Source organism: Ammodytes marinus, assembly GCF_949987685.1.
Source record: "Ammodytes marinus genome assembly, chromosome: 20".
Taxonomy (NCBI): domain Eukaryota; kingdom Metazoa; phylum Chordata; class Actinopteri; order Uranoscopiformes; family Ammodytidae; genus Ammodytes; species Ammodytes marinus.
In genome coordinates this window covers 16,693,124-16,711,942 of record NC_137224.1, presented here as the reverse complement: position 1 = coordinate 16,711,942, position 18,819 = coordinate 16,693,124, and the positions used below count along the sequence as shown (strand labels likewise).

The 18,819-nt window shown below is 40.6% G+C and overlaps 1 protein-coding gene across 2 annotated transcripts; it reads right to left on the bottom strand.

Moving 5' to 3' along the window:
* Positions 1–1,781: 1,781 nt before the first annotated feature.
* On the bottom strand, positions 1,782–18,654 carry sap30bp (SAP30 binding protein). Of its 2 annotated transcripts, none has more exons than XM_080048506.1 (10): positions 18,555–18,654; positions 17,828–17,940; positions 16,262–16,306; positions 12,385–12,424; positions 8,997–9,085; positions 5,945–6,036; positions 4,962–5,074; positions 4,811–4,869; positions 3,621–3,711; positions 1,782–2,622 (listed from the first exon to the last, which is right to left on the bottom strand). In XM_080048506.1, the coding sequence occupies exons 1-10, from the start codon at positions 18,649–18,651 to the stop codon at positions 2,441–2,443; spliced, it is 921 nt and encodes a 306-aa protein (XP_079904632.1). In that variant the 5' UTR covers positions 18,652–18,654; the 3' UTR covers positions 1,782–2,440. The 2 variants fall into 2 exon arrangements, with proteins under 2 accessions (XP_079904632.1, XP_079904633.1); XM_080048507.1 differs by having other exon boundaries at positions 1,782–2,619.
* Between the last annotated feature and the right edge of the window lie 165 nt (positions 18,655–18,819).

Sequence of the window (18,819 nt, the reverse complement as noted above, 5' to 3'; positions counted from 1 at the left end):
TTTATATCAAGTCACAGCCAGTTATTGCCAGCCATCATGCATCTTCCATAGAACATCAATATCATGGGGAGTACAGGGTTAGGTTTGGATAAATACAATTAGCAAACAAAGAAGTCATCTTTGCATATTTTCGGTGTTAAGTTAGAAAGACTACTCCCAGATTTATCGTCTTACAGAGTGAAAGGTTGTGAAAGAACTATTTGCGGCCTGTAACAAGTAACTCTTTGGTCCTCTCACCCTGTCAACTTTAACCCTAAAAGAGCGGTTTTTCAGAGATACACCCCTGGATAGAAGTCAGATGTAGATTGTGAGGGAGAGCACAAGTCATAACTCCACCTGGAGCACACATGCATTCCCTGTGAGAAAAGACAGAAACTAAGTGTGGGTGTACTGTGGAAGTCAGGCCAGTGATTCAGGCCAGTGCCTACAGTCAATAGCCTGTTCCCAATAAAACGGGAGAATTTTTTCAATTCCATAGTAAACCACAAAGACGTAATACCCAGGGGGCAAAGTGATTTTATGGACATGGAGCGTTGTAAAAGGTTGTTCACCAAAAATGACATCTAGGACCTTCCATGATCACAACCTGGGTGGACAACCTTGTCAACAAGCTGCTGGAAAGCTACAGTGGGCCGACATAGCAAATCAGAACCACTGTTTAAGTGAATGGGGGTGAATGGGGATGGGCTAATGGGGAATTTTTTAAACTTATAGATATCATTATGAGACTTTGCCAGTTGATTACTGACATTAAAACAAAAACTTTTTGTATTACAGTATTTTCCAAAATGTTTAAATAAATATGAAAAATCATCAATATCTTACTAATGATGCGAAAATTTGCATATCTGCAAAGCCCCAAAATCTAGATGTTGGAAGAAAACCAAGTCAATTTGTTTTTAAATTTTGAAAACAAAACAAGTGTCCAACTGCCTGAAGCCTTTCCTAATCACAGTTCAAATTTGATCAATAACCCATAGAAAATACATTTTTTACACAGTTACATTTCATGTGCTATGGACCAAAAGTGTCCTTTTGGAGTCTCCAGCTGCTATTTTAGGAAACGGCTAGACATTCCCTTGGAAAAAACAGTGTAAAAAATTCATTTTCTATGGGTTATTGATCAAATTTGAACTGTGATTAGGAAAGGCTTCAGGCAGTTGGACACTTGTTTTGTTTTCAAAATTTAAAAATAAATTGACTTTGTTTTTGTCCAACATCTAGATTTTGGGGCTTTGCAGATATGCAAATGTACGCATCATTAGTAAGATATTGATGATTTTTCATATCTATTCAAACCTTTTGGAAAATACTGTAATACAAAAAGTTGTTGTTTTAATGTCAGTAATCAACTTGCAAAGTTTCATAATGATATATATAAGCCCACCCCCCATTCGCTTAAACAGTGGTTCTGATTTGGTCTGTCGGCCCGCAGTAGCTTTCCAGCAGCTTGTTGACAAGGTTGTCCACCCAGGTTGGTATCCTGGAAGGTCCTGGATATCATTTCTGGTGAACAACCTTTTACAACGCTCCATGTCTGTTTTTTTTTTTTTTTAAACCTTTATTTATACAGGTATATCCCATTGAGTCCGAAGACTCTTTTTTAAAAAAAAGGGGTTTTGCCCCCTAGGTATAATGCTTTCTTTTCTTTTGTAACAGTGAAACAACAGAAGCTATTTTGTCCTCATCTGAACTGAATAGTTACTGGAAGCCCACCTTAAGCGGCCTATTTGGTGATCGCAAATAGTTAGTGGAGATGACAAAACAGACAATAATCCAACTGAAAAGGCAACAACTGATCCATTTATTCACCTTATCATCAATACATATGTACAAGTGTAAAACATATTACCTAAGACGTCAATATGCCAACAAAGAAGGGGGAGCTGTAAAAAAGAAAATGGTGCACATGTCCAGCTATTCAACAACATCGACTGCTACAGGAGACATGAAAATAATGCACCAGAACTATTGATAGAAAAAAGATCTGTTGGGGACCCTTTTTCTTTATGCAACCATTGTCATGCTCTTGATCTCTTCAACTGTTTTAAACTAACATCTTTTGCCAACGTATAAAAAAAAAGAAACAGACAGACAGTATTTATTCAGCATATGAGATCTGCATGTGAGTATTTTTCACCAAACTGCGAATTTGGCTCTATGATGCAATAGTGCAGATACAATCCCAGAGATCGAAAAAGGCAGTTCAGTCTTTAGATTTTGTCCATGTGTAGCAGAGGGCCTTTGTAGGTTTGGTTCTAAAAAAACAAATCATAATAATAAAAAGAAAATAAGAAATGTATGCCATCAGTGTCCATCAGTGCATTTGTCCTCATCTCTGCATCTTCTCACATACATATTGGGCACAGGACAACAGAGCTCATTGTTTTTCCATGTCTCCCTCTGGTAAGTTTTTTTTCTTGCCCATGCTGTGGTTGGTTCACTGCTTGGCCTTCTTCTGGATGGTGCCCACTGCAGAGATGACGGTGGTCTTGGTGCCGCTGGCGGTGGTTGTCACGGAGACGACAGCGGGCAGGGTGCCGCTGGTGGTGATGAGGGCGGGCTGGGCCAGGGTCACGGGGATGGCCGAGTCCCACTTGCTCTTCCTCTTCTGGGCCTCTGCTGGTGAGAGCAAACGCAGTGGGTGATGATTGGAGCGCATTTAGTGTCTTTGTAGGGGTGAGGGATCATTATAGTAAATGGGCAGTAATCTCAAGAAATGAGGAACAAGACGCCAATTGAATCCTTTTTTATTTATTTATGGTGCCGCTCTTAACATTCAATGTGACAACGCTCAATTCACACTTGTGTTGTGCTGGAAGTGGTAAGCATATGTTGCTGGTTCCAAACTAGTAACATCGCTGTTATTATTATTCTTACTTTCTTTTTTCCTTCCATGCCTCAGATGCACATTCAAATATAAACCAGCTACATGCAATGGCTGTGGTATGAAATGTGGAGTCAGCGATTCTGGAGAACACTTGTTTTCAAAATAACTTTTTGTCCAAATCAGCTAATATTTCCTCACGATCCACTACCTGCCCATCATGAGGAGATATTCACTGATTTTGACAAGTGATTTAGATAAGAAGGGTTCTTCACAATCGCTGACCCCACCTATAAAAGGTCACATATTATGCCTATTTCAGGTTCAAAATTGTAATTTGGGTTTCTACTAGAAACATTTTTTAAGGTGTAATGTCCAAAACCCCTCCTCTTTTCAGGCTGTCTGAAATGCTCTGTTTTAGAGCCTCTCTTAAAAGCCCTGCCTTCTAAAAAGCCCTGTCTGCTCTGATTGGCCCTGAATCTTACTGCCTGGGTATCTGGGAGTGTGCTTTATCACAGGTGGAGGTAGTGCCGAGTTAGGTTGGTAATGAGGGGGTGTTGCTTCTCCCCTTATGATGTCATAATGGGAGAGAAATCTGACTGGGGTTTTTGAACACAGGTTTTCAGAAAAGTGGAGGTGGAGAAAAAGATAAATGGTTGTTTTTCCTAGTACTTCGGGAGTCTGTATTCACACCAGGGACACATATTAATGTTGAAAAAAAACATTGAAGAGTACATTTAGCACAATAGGTGACCATTAATGTAGCAAGGACCTGGAGCAGTGAGGCGTTTACCTGTGGCTGTGCTGCTGTTGTTGCTGGTGGTGGCAGAGGCGGCCGTGCTGGAGGGGTTGTTGCCCTTCTTTGTCCCCGTGACAAACTCAATCTGGGAAACACACTGAATATTAGCAACACGGATATCATTCCAGCTACTGTTTTTTTTTAAAAGTGAAAACCCCAATCTATTTATTTATAAAGCCCTGACCGGGAAGCTACCCCATTGTTTGACTGCAATGCTGCAAATTTCAGATGGGCTTTATCAGACCCGCTCCACTGACATGCTCATGCTTTATGTTCCACAAGCCCGGTCTGAGCTTGGAAAGACAGCTTTTAGCTTCAGTGCCCCTGACTCCTGGAACAATTTACAGCAACAAATTAAAATAAATACCTTATTATCCTTTAACAAATTTAATCATATTATCTTAAATTTGCCGAACCCTACCTGTGACTATTGATAAGGCTATATTGTACTTTCACCCATTTCATTTTAATGCCAGCAATTTTACATCACTGTCTTAATGTTTTTTATTTTTTTCTTCTTTTTATCAGTTGTGTATTTCATGTATTTGCATTGTACATTGTGTATGTATTATTGATTTTGCCTTGCATTTGTTTGACTCGACATCATTGCAAATGAGGGTCACACCCCTCAATTGATCTCTCGAGTATAAAAAAAAAAGTTAATACAACAATAAAGTAACTAATTCCCTCTGTCTGGCTTCATAATCTTACCCCTCTCATGTCAACTGTCTTCTGTGGCCTGCATACCACAGACTACATTTCACAGGAGAGAATACTAAGAGCTGCTCCTGGAATGTACATGTTCAATCAAGTCCAGTTTCAGCTGCCGGAATGATGCTAGCAGCACGGATCACCTTCTGCATGATACTTTTTTTTAAATACGGAGGTAAATAGCAAAAGCATAAATAGATGGCAAAGTGCAGGTGTTTCTAGGTCAAGCGAGGATGTTTGTATTTATATGGAAACCGGGTGGAAAACAGGAGCGGGGCTTGGCCTAGTGCTGGGCCGGGCATCAGACACACTGCCACGGCCAAGTTCAGCTCTGAACTTGGCCGTGGCAGTGTGTCTGATGAAAGTAGAAATTACTCGTGGCTGGTGGAGACTTGCCCCTGACGCAGAGAAGACAAATGGCGGCTTAATAATCCCCTTTATTCTGTCGTTTTTGTTTGTTTGTCAGAACTCACCTTGGTCCGCTCCTTCTTGGCTTTCTCCAGTCTGTCCATCTCCACTTTCTGGGCTTTGGCTGGAAAGGAGAAGACGCATTAAGACCCCCGTCAATAGAGTGTTCAAGTTTCTAAGCACACAGACATGTAGGGAAGAAGTCAATGAGTTTACCCAGAGATTCGTAGTAAGAGTCCTCCGACCAGCCATGGGGATTGAACATATCTTTGGGGTAGTTCGTTCCCAGTTCATCTATACTGCAGAACTGAATCAGCTTCTCGTAAATGCTGAAAGAAGAACGAAAGAAAAAACCTAATGAGGTAAATTAGTTATAACTAGGGCTGTCAAGCGATTAAAAAAAAAATCTAAATAATTACAGGCTCTGTGATTAATTAATCTAAATTAATCGCATACTTTTATGACACTTTTATAAACAGCTGCATAGCCTGCTACAGTTTGTTTCTCTCTCTCTCTCGCTCTCCGTCTCTCGTAACTTCTGTCTCCACAACAGACAGCGCTGCACTGCCACAGATGCCTATGCCGATTCATTCACCATCGTCGTACTCATAGGCAAAAATATTAACACAGACACACACGGGGCTGGTGTCCGTTTACGCGGGAGACGAGACAGCTAGCAAACAAAATTGAGACACGGAGGAAGATTGAGAGATACTTTTGAACCTACATTGTTGCACCCACTAAATCAATAATGCACAGACACTGCGGAGAATAAAGTAAGATGTCTTCCTACCTTCATGCTTATTTGCCCGAAGCATCCCATAAACCGTCTATAGAGCCCTCGGCCCCGCCCTTTCCCCTGCTTCTCTCTTTACTTTTCTCCCTTTCACCCATGCGGGCTGTGTATGCAAGCTACAGGTGCAGCTGCGCACCACTTTTGCACCGGGTCAAAGGGCATTATAGAAGTGCAATTAATCTGCGTTAATTTTTTTAATCGCGTTAATTTTTCAGCCCTAGTTATAACATTTTGTTTCGTAGGGGGAGTAAATTAATGAGCATGTTTAGGCGTTAACAGCAAAACTTTTATGTGTTGCATCACGCGTAAATAACAGTGTGTGTGAGTGTGTGTGTGTGTGTGTGTGTGTGTTTTGGTTGGTTGGTTGGTTGGTTTGGGTGCGTTCTTCAGCTGGGCGGCATACCTCGGGTTTCTGAATTCTTTCTTTTTCTGGATGTGATTGTTTGTGTCAAAATCTCCAAGGAGCTTCCTCTCGTAAAGCTTGTGGATCTTGTCCTGTTAGCAAAAAAACAAAACAAATCATGGATGAGGGCCACGGGTCAGCCTTCGCTGCCAGGAGATGAACACCTTTCCTTTGACTCAGTTTCCTCCACACTCTTTTGGCAGAACACAGTGTCAATGTCATCAGATAAACAAGGCCAGTACACAACACTCAGCGTGAATGGAGCTATTGTATGTGAGGCTTGTGATACCTTTTGGAAATATTTGACAACCAGGTTCGACTGGGAGCTGGCAGACAAGGCCACGGCTTCTACTGTGATTAATGAGGGCTAACGGGGAAAACAAGATGGAAGTAGTGAACGCTGCTAAAAACGAGAAGTCTTTTGTAACACTCCACAACCACCCAACACAAGTGTTTTCTGATCCTACCTTGGCTGGATGACACCTTTTTTTCAGTTCCCTCCCAAACCATTACAAATATTCATTACAAGTTCAGGCACAAAAACTATCTTGTTAAATGGTGACCTGTGGAGTTTTGTTTAAAAAACCAAAACATTATTTACATTTACATTTGGTTTCTGGTTGGTTGCAGGCAGTGTTCTTCTGGTTGATTGCCTTTGTTGGCACATTGCTACACTGCTGTTTGGAAATATTTGACAACCAGGTTCGATTGGGAGCTGGCAGACATTGTTTGTAAAAACAACAGCAGTAGAATGTATTGGCATTGGGTCAAGTAGAATGTGTTGGGTAAACCCTGCGTGCTATATGTGTATACCTTTAAACCTGCAGTGTGTAGAGTTTTGGGTTTTATTTCCTAGCAGATTTTGTAGAAAATAATTATAATATCTATAAGTACGTTTAATTTAGTGCATAATAGCTGAATCTTTTTTTTTTTAGAATTATTATTTTTTTCCTTAGAAAGGGTCTCATATATGTCCATATTTCTCCATACTTTGGACCAAGGCCTTGTCACCGCCATTTTGGAAGTGTCATAGTTGGAATGTCATCAGGTGCATTGTTTAAAATTTAAAATTGTTCTTGTCCTTGAAGGGCACTGTAGCTTCTGTTATTATTCGAAAGGGGTGGGGTTACCCAGTGAGCGTTGCATTCTAGAACGTTCTAGAACTTACTTGATGATGTCATATTACACACTGCACCTTTAAGGTAAGGGAATAAAACTATGGCTATTATGTACATGATCCTCAACTAACATTAACAACAGTAACATTTTTGGATTTTAAAATCATGCAAAAATATCCTAACAAAGCTTTAAAGTGCTTTTTTCGACCAAACTATTTAACAAAACCCACAGTCAATTTTCAATGATGAAAAATAGAAAATAGACAGCCCTTTGTCTTGTGCAATTCGATCCTGCAATTGATTTTGGACATTCTTTTAGAAAATCGGTCTCTTGTTGATTACTGACGAGCCCCGATAATTGTTTCCTATCTAAAACCATTGTTGACAACTGTCAAGAAATGGGAAGAAAACAGAGGTCAAAGTCACAAGGTTTGTTGACCCAACCATCCACATCTACCTCCTTCCTATGAGCTTCTTAGATGCTGCTGTGATGTCACGCTACTTCCACATTTGCTCCTGGCCGAGTCATGGGTCAATTTAGGTGTTTGAACAACCAACAGTGCTGACCTTTGTTAACAGACTAATTGAGTCTGAGGTCATGTCAGTCAGTGAGATGTTCTTATCCCAAGATTGGGGCGTGATTACACAAGGCTTATTTGGAACTGTTCATAAAGGGGGATACATTTCAGTAAATGTCAAAATGACAGCAGAAAAAAAAAGAAAAAAAAAAGAAGATGATTCAGCTGTAAGAAAGACTTTCTAGGCCTGCGCCTCTGCTCCACCGTGGCCTCGGGGCAGGGATATCCAGGCTGTTCTGGTGAAAAGTGAATCATCAGTTGCTCATCTGATTGGTGGAGGAGTGTCTGCCCTGCGGACATGCTGCTGAGAACTTACTAAAGTCAGGCGTGTGTCCTGACCTGCCTCGGCTCCTCACAGAACTAACCTTGCTGCAGTTTTGACACACCACATGCGGTGGTGGTGGTGACATCAAATTGAAAGAAGATGACACCGTGTGCTGCTTTAATTACAGGGGCGAGTCGTGGAATGTATGCATCCACCAGAATATAGTCCTAACAGAGGGAACTAGGGAAACGTCTAGATTATTCACTTGGCAAGGGAAACTAGTTATTTTGACTGCTTCAACACCAAGATGACTGGTCTCTGGATTGAGGTGGCCAAACATTCACTCTTGATCCTGAACTCCTAACCCTAAACCTGGTGCATATGCCAGAGGCGAGTGCAGACTGCGTGTCTGCTTATGAAGCAGGAAAACATTTTTTACCTGGAAAGTGTTTATTCAGCACATGCCTTGCAGACATGCTATAACACATTACAAAATGCACCAGGACCATTCTCCCAAGCTATCAAAAAACACACACAACCCCACCCATGTCCCACAGACCAAGGGGTGGATTTAAGTCATTTTGGGGGCTTAGGCAAACACAGGCATGGAGGCCCTCCACTTGCCTTGTTCTCCCCCCTTTTCAATCCTTATTTATCTAAGAAAAACCTATGTGTAATGTATATTATTTATATTCCAATGTCTTACTGGAATGAAACTTTCAAAAACAATGTTGCCAAAGCATCAAAATATAATTTGTCCAATGGATAGTAAAAAATAATAATGTGTTTATCATAAACATTAATCTATTGAATATTCACATTGTACTATTATGGCGTTATATTTTTGTGTCTCCATATTTGACCTCCATATACTGTCTTTTGTGTCATCTTCTCACTTTAATAACTTGGGAAAACTATTTTAACCATAGATTTATGAGGAATTATGTGGCGCACATGGTTTCTTGGGGCCCTGGCAAATGCCTCGATAGCAGCAATGTATTTGGTTTGAATAAATAGCGTGCTACAAGAGAATTGTTGCAGTGAAGAAGAGGCGGTTAAATAATCATGTAATGGGGGAGAGATGTTTCTACCTGTACTTGGCTGGAGCAGCGTCCAGGGGGCTCGGGGGGGATCCTGATCTCATCGGGCGACATGTTCCTCACCTTCTCTGAGAATAGAGCTGGCAAGAAGACAAGACACACAAACATGAGAACTTATATGTTTTCACTTCTCAGCGACAGCCATGCTTGCGTGGCTTTACGTTCCAAACAGGGATGAACCAATGAACCATTGTTACACAAACATGGTGAAAAGGGGGGGAGAACCACTTGTGTTTGAATGTACAGATGACATGTTGGAAAGATATGGCTAAAAGCTGAGCAGTGCAAGTCCCGGGCAGGGAGTGGCTGTTGTTGGGGCTTGTCAGGAGAAAGGGAGGCGCCTTGCCCCTCCCTAATCTTCCCTCCCTTTTGGACAAGGCCCTTGTTTTGCTCACCCTGCTTGACTTTTGTCTCTCTCTCTCTCTCTCTCTCTCTCTACTTTTCTCTGACTGCGGGCCAGGCATACTTCTGTGTCACTATGTTCAAATCGTAGTCGTCAATCACGCTCCGAATTAAGTTAAAGTGCTGCAAGCTTTGTGCCGTGTGTGCAGGTGTGCAGAAAGATGCCGGAGCTGGTCCAGCTGAGATTCTGCAGCTAAATGTGAACAAGTAGAAACTTGAGCGAACATGAGAGGTACCACGAGGGATCCTTCGCTAGATACACTTTGTCTGTAACAGGAAGATTCCAGAGTCCCTGATAATAATGTTGAGTATCAGCAGAGGGTGATGTGAGGTTATAGGGAGATTATTTAATTTTTTTGTACATTCTGTCTATAACATATGAGAACAACCTTGCACTTTGTCATATCCTGCAAACTTAATACGAAAATATTGATCGAGAATGTCTTTCAATAAACACCTCACTTAGTATGACAATTCAATACAAAAGTATGACCAAGAAGGTACTACTTTCAAGGCAGCAACTGATATCAATCCATTATTGAGAGCTTTTCTAAATGCTAACGAATGCATGCTTATGCTCCCAGTGGCAATACTAAACATGCTGATATTTAGAAGTCAATGTTTACCATGTTGAACGTGATCGCATAGCAAATTCTGGTGACATTAATATTGCAAACAGACAAGCATTCCATGCCCGTGGGACTGTGCCAGAGTTGAACTTTGGAGTGTGTTTGAGCAGACAGGATTCGGTCGTAACCGACACTCTTTCCAGCAGTCCCACCCTTCTGTATCTTTGTCGTTTTCAATAGTATGCTGATCATGTGGGACCAAAGATCCACTGACATGCCACCATAAACTCCCTTATGGTAGGTAAGTTGAGAAGAGCAGCACCCCCTACCTCTGTTAGCTTTACCGCTGATATAAAAAGGAGGGGCAGGGCGTTGCCTTTGTTGGCTAGACATTTAAGAAACGCTAAGCATGTCTGCATGCATGCTCACACACATTCTTTGACAGCAAAAATGTAGCAGGTATACAGCTACATGTAGATAAATGCTTCCATACGTGTAGCTAGTTTTTATAGCATGTCTCTTCTTTCTAAACACAGAAAATACTGTAGCCTCCAACAATAAGAAACCTGACGAGGCAAGTCCGATGAGTCACAGGCCTCAGGCGCTAGCTGGGTATTTCATTTAATTTAATTCACAGACAGACAGACAGACAGACACACTGTAGCTGCAACAGATGTTTAGCACGGTGGAAGCCTGCTTATCCTAACCAGGCTACGGGTGGTTTAGGCGATAATTAGTAGCCTTGTTGGACAAACTCTCATTTAAACACCAAAATAAACTCTCCTCGCCTCCTCAGTAGCAGAGGAAGTGTGAATAGATCACAGCCTGTGTAATAAATATCCCTGTTTGTAATTTAGTGTGAAAGGAATACTCCCATATAGGAGCGGACATGGAGACACGGCGCAATAAACAGACAAGGGAGAAGATTATACTCTGCCTCAAATTACCATCTGTCCTCCTGAAATACAGACAGAAAGTCACAATCTGTGCCCGCAGGGTCTTTTTTTGGACAGAGAGACGCTGTCTTTCCACACTGCAAAGAACAAACAAAGAGCTGTCTTCAGCCAGGCCCTTTGCCAGTGTGACATTTACTGACAGACGACACAGAGGGGGCCAAGCTCTGCTGCAGTAATGTCAAGTCAAGACTCCGTGCCCAGGCTCTGAGTCACACTTTGTCGCTTCACTACACCGATGGTAACAGTGGTATTTTGAATGCTACAAACGGTTAAAGTGCATTGCATTTCCCTTTGCATCTTATTATTAGCAGGAGAGTGCTAGTGGTGATGACAGAAGCCACCAAGTAAACTGAGCTGCCGCCTTCTCTCCCATGGAGCATGTTGGACGGAATCCAAAATGGAAGAATTCTGAGTTGTGCAAAATTTCAGAACACAATGGCAGCATGGCAAGAACAACGCAACAAGGTGTGGGAACTTTCATTCAGCTTAAGAACAAATCCACTGAATAGATCCTCTCCCACTTGGATTCATTGAGACGATCCCTTCAAAACAAAGTCCTCTCAATATGAAGACCATTAAGCAATCGTCATATTATTCTGATTATGATATTCAGTGCTGCACCCCCCATTGCAACACACTTCCTGATGCCAGAGGAGGATGAGCGCTGCGTTGCAAATTCCGCACGATCATTTGCATCCAGCTGTGGGCACGTACAAACAAACAGCGGAGAGTGAGCCGTTACAAACCAAAAGTTAATGATTGACTGACGGACTTGTGTACAACACCGCTCCCCGCATCACTCATATCCTGTGTGATCTGTGACGCTCACTCACACACCTAACACAGGTGGGACATTACTCACTAACCACTGCCAGCTCCCTGGGTCAGACCTCCATGACCCATCTGTCAGTCATTGGACAAAGAGGCTTTTGTAACTCACCTATTGTTGGTGATTCATATATGTATTGCGCCCACACCCATCCGACACAATAAAAAGTAGAAGTCCGATTCTTGTACTTTATCAAAAAATAAATGTTAATATATGTATATACATGCAGAAGAGGTCATTTTCATGAAAGGCTTGAATTGTAATTTCCATACAGTGTCTTTGGCACGCCAATTGTCCATTGGTTCATACATGTTACCGGCGTTTAATTTTTAAAGGCTCAGTAATTTCCTTAAACAGCTTGACATTGTAGATACACCTTCTAATACTATATAGAAGGACTGGACTTTTAATTAATTACAAATCGATATTGCTATTTAAAACAATGGCATTAGCAAATCCCAGAGGCTGCAATTTGGGATCTACATTATGCATAATCTAACCCAGGGTTAAAGGGTTCAAGTTCAAGTCGGTTAAACAAATGCATGCACTCCTCTCTGTATCAGACGACAGTTGTGCAAAAACAAAATACTGTTGTGTACGTGTGCGTGTGTGAGTGAACTCACCAACTAACTCATTGGGGTCCTTTCTTTCTGCTTCTGAGATCTGTAGGAAAGAAAAAGGAGTGACGAGAGTGAGAGAAAAGGGGGTATTTAGGTCTCCTTTTCACAGGATAATCTAATCGTACCATTAAAACTATATCTCGTGTTCGTTTCTTCGGATGCATGGAAGGTAAAAAATAAAAGATGACTGGAAAAAAGTTCTCAGGTGTTTGTTTAATGAAGTGAGCTCACAGAACAGACAAAAAAGTGAGTGTCTATTGACAGCAGACCTCTTTTAACATATCTTGACAAAAGTCTATTGATTGGTCTATCTTGTTGTCTTGTATCTTCTCGTCCAATCCTCTTCTTCTTCGCTCTTGACCTGAACTATGCCGAAACGTAGAATTATGCTCCTGGCCTTGAAAGTAACTTGTATCTATGGTTTGGTCAGCTGAGTCAGGAAAATACAGTAGGCCTTTGTTTAAGAAAGATACATCTCACTGTCCCTAGCCTCGTTATTCTGGGAAAAACATGTTAAAGAACTTTCCCCACTATCACGTGTCCTTTCTCTCCTTCTCACTTAGGACATGTATATCACATGTTATCAAGGTATTAATTGTTAGTTAGGTTATATAAGAGTAAATGCAAATTAATGATGGTGGTTATAAGCATCATTAATATTAAAATCCTGACAATATCAACACCAGTGGTAGCTATTATTGAACAATGTTGCTAGCTTGGAAACAGTTCATTACAGTAGATAACAAGTGAGTTGGTGAGGTTGAACTGGCAGCTTTAGTGAAAGACATAGTGCTGGAAAACAAAAAGGTCCTTCCATTTGTACCTGAAAGCTACAAATCACCAGTGCTAATGGAGGGAGTAAATGCTGACAGGAGAGCAGTTTCTAAGAAGGAAAGCAGGATAGTAAATCTAGGCAGTTAACTTTCCAGTGAATGCCTGAATGCTCAGTGCGAGCAGGAATCTCTTACAGCCTCTCAAATATGCAGCGCGTTGTGCCAGCACTGTGGGCATAATAACACAGGTTCGGCACAAAAGGGAACAGTGCTGTTATTCACGGGCATCCAGTCATCACCTAGCAACTGCACGGCCACATCAAAGAATTGTCCTGAATTTGGCCAAAACACATGGAGGAGGAGGAGGGCGGACGGATAGACATGAAAGCACAGTGCAGGAGCTACTGTTTGAGGGAGGACTAACAAAATACTCCTCATCTTCACATCTGAAGGTCAGAGGTCACACACTAGGCCATAAAACTGCAGTGCTGGAGCTGGTTTTGCTTCAGTGTTGAAAAGGTTTTTTCCGAGTAAAGAATTTAAATGTAGCCGCCTGGTTGTTCAAGTCCAAGCTGCCTTTGCCAAAACACTACTATGTTGAAAAGAATTGTATTATTATCAACAAGACAGGTGTTAAAGATCACCACTGTTACAAAGCACAATCCATGTAACATTTTGATTTTCATCAGTGTTTGATTGCAGTGAGTGAAAACTAAAATATTACTAAACTAAAAAAAACTTAAAATGATGAAGCTGTTCTGAATCAATAAAAAATAACCAACTATAAGCTTTCAGTCGTATCAGAATATGACAAAAAAAAACATTAATACTGGATATAGAGTCTATTTTTACCACAGGAATGAAAGTATGGAATTCTCTGCAACATGAACTACAGCAATGTACAAATATATTTCAGTTTAAAAAACGATTTAAAGAGAAACAATGAATTTGTATGAGCACTTATAGAAATAAAAATATTATATATTATTATATATATATAATACAGAAAGAAAAAATTATGATTTCTATATTGATGGTTGTGATCATGGTTTGCTTTGTTTTGGAATCAGTTTCAGATTGATGTTTTGGTTTCTATTTTGTTTCATTTATTATCGTCATGCACTGACATGAGTTGACATGTAGAGTGTTTTTTTTTTGTTTTTTTTTTTTGAGGGGGCAGGAAATATAAGATATTCTTCACCCTGCCTCCTTTTCCTCATGGTTTTATGGATTGTACATGTGAGAATGTTGAAATTAGTTTTGTTGGAAGACATCCATGGACGAAATAAATATATATAAATCAATCAATCAATCAATCAATCACAAAACCATTCATAAACTTGTATGATGACTTCTTCTAAAGCTACGCTGGCAGCACTGAGGCTATATTTGAGCAAAATGTGAGCTTGCTGAGCGGGTGTACCTTTTACCAGGTTCACCATCATATTTCAGTTTAGTTAGCATGCTAAGAATTAGCCCTGAAGACAAATCAAAGTTAAGGTTGATGTCGGTTTTGCAGTTATTCGGTTGTGAACCAATGTATTCTGAATTGACATGTTGACCTGATGATGGTGCTATGGGAACACTTATGGTATCAAGCCTTCAGTGTGGACCCAAGCTGTGCACTGACTCACAGACCTACATTGAACCAGATGCTTGGCGATTTAGACACAGGATTCCTGACACTCAGGTTGAAGTGAAACCTTCCTACTCACCATGATGCCTGATCTATCTTTACTAAGCACACAAGGGCCTGCTAGCTTGAGCCCTATGATCCATCAGATCATTAAATCCACATAATCCCAATTCAGGACAATCAAAAACTTATAACATCTCATAACCAATAAATGTCTGACCAAACCTCTTTTCCAATGTAACCTGGCAAAGGGCCTTTAGCAAAGTTTCTCAATCACTCTGGTTAAATGAGGCCAAAGTATTGTGTGGTGAACTTATTATCTACAGTTAGCCAGAACTTTATCGAAACACCAACTTGCAGCCTTCCAGTTACAGACATAAGATTAGATAAGTCAGTGCAAAGAATAATAGTAATAAAATGGGTAGACAGAGTGAGAGCGAATATAAACATTCACTCTCATTCTATCATAATAAACCTTAGTCACAACCAAAACACTCAACAGACGGCTTAACACCAGTCTTCTGTTTTTAAATATGACACGTGTCAGTCGTACGTATACATAAAAGCTATTAAAATCCTCTTAAAGTCAAAAACAATGTTTTTAGGAGTGCTGAAAATGTTGTTTGAGTTCCACAGGAATGAGTCTCCGCACGTCGATGTATGCAGTGTTGTGAAATCATCACATCTTGGCGCACATCGCTACAATTACCAGATCACTGAATCCTCGCATTGCCATCGCCGTTATCTCGACTTGGCAAAAGTGAAGACACAACAAGAAAAACACACAAAGAAATAGCCTATCAGATTCTGATCAATCAAAGACAGACCATATATAATGGAGACCACATCCTCTGACTTTGTTTCTGCTTGTTAGATTTGTGACTCACTATCACCCTCATCGACCTGTACCAAACAGTGTAGCAGGAAGCTGGCATGCTGTCACATAGCGTTACAACACACTCAAACAGGGTGGGGTTAGTGATGTGTGTGAGGTCCGAGAAGTGTGCTCTGAAAACGGCACTATTGGTTTAGCTCTTCACTCCAGAAGAGGTTCAAGACTCAACATTAGGTTGCATCAGTCAAGCATTTAGGAACCTACTTTAGATACAAGTCATTGACTGGTCTCATGCGTTTCATCTGACATATAAACCAACAGCACCATCTAGTGATCATGCCCCTGCATAGCATGCTTTGGCAGCTTTAAAAGTGCCATCCCTTTTTTTATATTAGCTTGTTGGCTCACTCTCAGGGTCAAGGCAAGGCGGCAGAAACCATTCCTTAAACTGTGAGAGCATTTTTGAAGAAGAAATGGGCAAAGGTCACTCATGGCTAGTTAGCTCAGCTCAAATGCTGGTAGTCAATGGGAGACTTGTCTTGAATTCGAGAGAGAGGCAACATGCTAAAAAATAAAATAAAATATTCCTTTAAGGTTAGTCAAAAAAGACAAATTAGGATGGGGTTGTTCAAATACCTCAACATCATCTGCGTCTTTCCCCTCGTCAGATTCTTCCATTTCCTATAAAATAAAATTGCGCAAGGTTGGATCAGAATGAGACAAGCCCAGGAGGGAGGATGAAAACCTGAAAAACTGTTCAACACATTGAGTCTAGTGGTATAACACAGTCTTTCTTAAATTACCTTTTTAAACATTTTGGGAAACACGTGCTTGCTTGACACAAAAGACTTTGGAATGTTCAAAAGTTTCTTAAAACGGACACAACTTGGCATGAAGGTAAGTTCACTTGTTGAGTATTTAAAGTATAATGCCTTCAGTGTTTCTGGAGGGGCTTTATAAGGCCTGAAAGAGGTGGCTTTGACCTGCCTTGATTTCCAACTGACCTGTTTTTTTTTATTACCAAAACCAATTTTTTTTGCTAGCAAGCGCGATGTGTGCTTGTGTATGGTCATATCCGCGCGAAAGGCCACGATTTGCAGTAAATAAATGTCCACACGTGTCTCTGTAGGCTATTTAAAAAGAAATCAAGCAAGTAGACTAATAATAACATTAATTAATTATTGGTTATCGCATCACAGAAGGCCTATTGGCCTATAATAATAAAAAAAACACCACCTTAACTATGTTTACAGTTTAAAAATGTTTTGAATGAAATGCAAACCTCAGTGAATCATTTGCTCTTGTTTCTCTGTCCTGAGATTCACACAGACTGAGCAGTCTTGTTTAAATGTTACAAATTGAGCTAATAAACTGAACTTTGATTTTTTTTGCTGCAGAAGTTATCTCAGCTAATTTTTGTTATCTAATTTGATAATAAGGTGATTGTATGCAGAATGCTCGTGCCAGAAACTCATACAGTGGTTTTGTACAGATAAATAAATAAATATTAGCAGGTTCTACATTGTATTTGTAGGCACCTTTCAAGACGGACACTTTACAAAACATTTATAAAAGCAAAACAAGTTTAAAATGCAAATTCAAGGTCACTAGTTTAAAATAATTTAAAAGAGATACAATGAGGGTGGACAGGGTGGAAGTTATGAGCAGCTGAAGGAGTTTGAACTTGTGACAGTTAAAATTGGTCATTGCTGTCCTACACTGTAACATGGTTGATACAGTATTCCAATGTGCTTTGTTGCAAGACATAAAAATAAAGCCCCGGTACACTCACTGTAGTGTAAACCAAAACAATGTCCACATGTACAAAAAAAACATTTATATCTAAACTAGTTCATTCTAAAAGCTAATAATGCTATCATAAAAAGTTAGGAGACAGACAATATTCCTGTCACCCCTACATTTCAAATGTGTACCAATGCTGGTTTGGCGATTATTTAATCATCTAATATCAGCCACAGCATAAAGAAGCCTCTTTGCTAGTACAGTGAAGAGTTGCATCACGTCCTGAACTTGTCAAAAAGCGTGAAAAAAGTCTCATATATTCTGTAACACCTCAACCAGTGCACTGCCTTTTCTCTCACTTAAAACATTCAACCAGACATCACTGAGACCCAACTCAGTAGAAATAAAATTAAGGGAACGTGCTTTTTTTCTCCCAAAAACTTGAACTGAAATACTGACCGAGTTGCTCTCTTTGCTTTCTTCATCTCCAGAGGCCTTCTCCTCTGCTGTAACCGCAGTTCTGTTCAGCTCATCGTCACTGTAGTCAGACACCAGGCCCCCTGCCCGTGCCCCTAGAGAGAGAGAGAGAGAGAGAGAGAGAGAGAGAGAGAGAGAGAGAGAGAGAGAGAGAGAGAGAGAGAGAGAAGATAGCGAGACAGAACGGGCGTCAGGTAACTTCACTTCAGGTGAGACACATCACTGGCAGTGAGGAAGAGGGAGTTTTAAGATTAGCCTTAAATAAGCACGCCAGTCCCACTAGCAGTTTATCAGGGCTACAGGAGGGAACCACTCATACTCAACTAAATATAATCTGCCAATATACTTTTACTACACTGTATGCGTAGCTGGCAAACGTTTAGGAACATGACCCAACATTGCATGAATGGGACTTTGAGCCAACCAACAACTTAACATTTGACATGTTTTGTATACAATTTATGTGCCAGGGAACACCAACAAGAGTAAAACAAACCCAATAAGACAATGCTGGAATAACAATACATGCTTTAACTGTTTAACGTTCGTGGTTTCACACAAATGTGAATATCTTAGGTATTCTGAAATAGCTTCGTTAGCTACAAGCTAATGTTAGCTACGTTCCCTCATGACAATACAGGCTATGGTTAAGAGTTATTTAACCGCTTTACCTAGAAACAACTAAATGACTAAACTTGTTCTCACGTACCCGTCTCTTCCAGTTCGGACTCATCAGAGTCCGGCTCTGAGTCGTCTCCATAGACTGCCAAAGAGGAGAGCAGCGAACTCTTTTTACCGCTCGCCATTGCTGTATGCGTCGCATAAACGCCTGGTCGCAGAGTAATAACGTCACTGAAAATGTATTGCGCAACCGCGTTTGCTTCACTGGGGAATGGTAGTCCTTCAATTTAGTTCAGTCGGTGGGTTTCCCAAGGGGAAGTGTTGTTGTTTTTAAATGTGAACATTGTTGAATA

Coding starts and splice junctions, on each gene's coding strand:
- sap30bp (XM_080048506.1), bottom strand. CDS start 18,651: ATGGCGAGCGGTAAAAAGAGTTCGCTGCTCTCCTCTTTGGCAGTCTAT. Junction 12,425..16,261: donor AAGACGCAGATGATGTTGAG/GTATTTGAACAA, acceptor TCTTTCCTACAG/ATCTCAGAAGCAGAAAGAAA. Junction 9,086..12,384: donor GGACCCCAATGAGTTAGTTG/GTGAGTTCACTC, acceptor TCTTCTTGCCAG/CTCTATTCTCAGAGAAGGTG.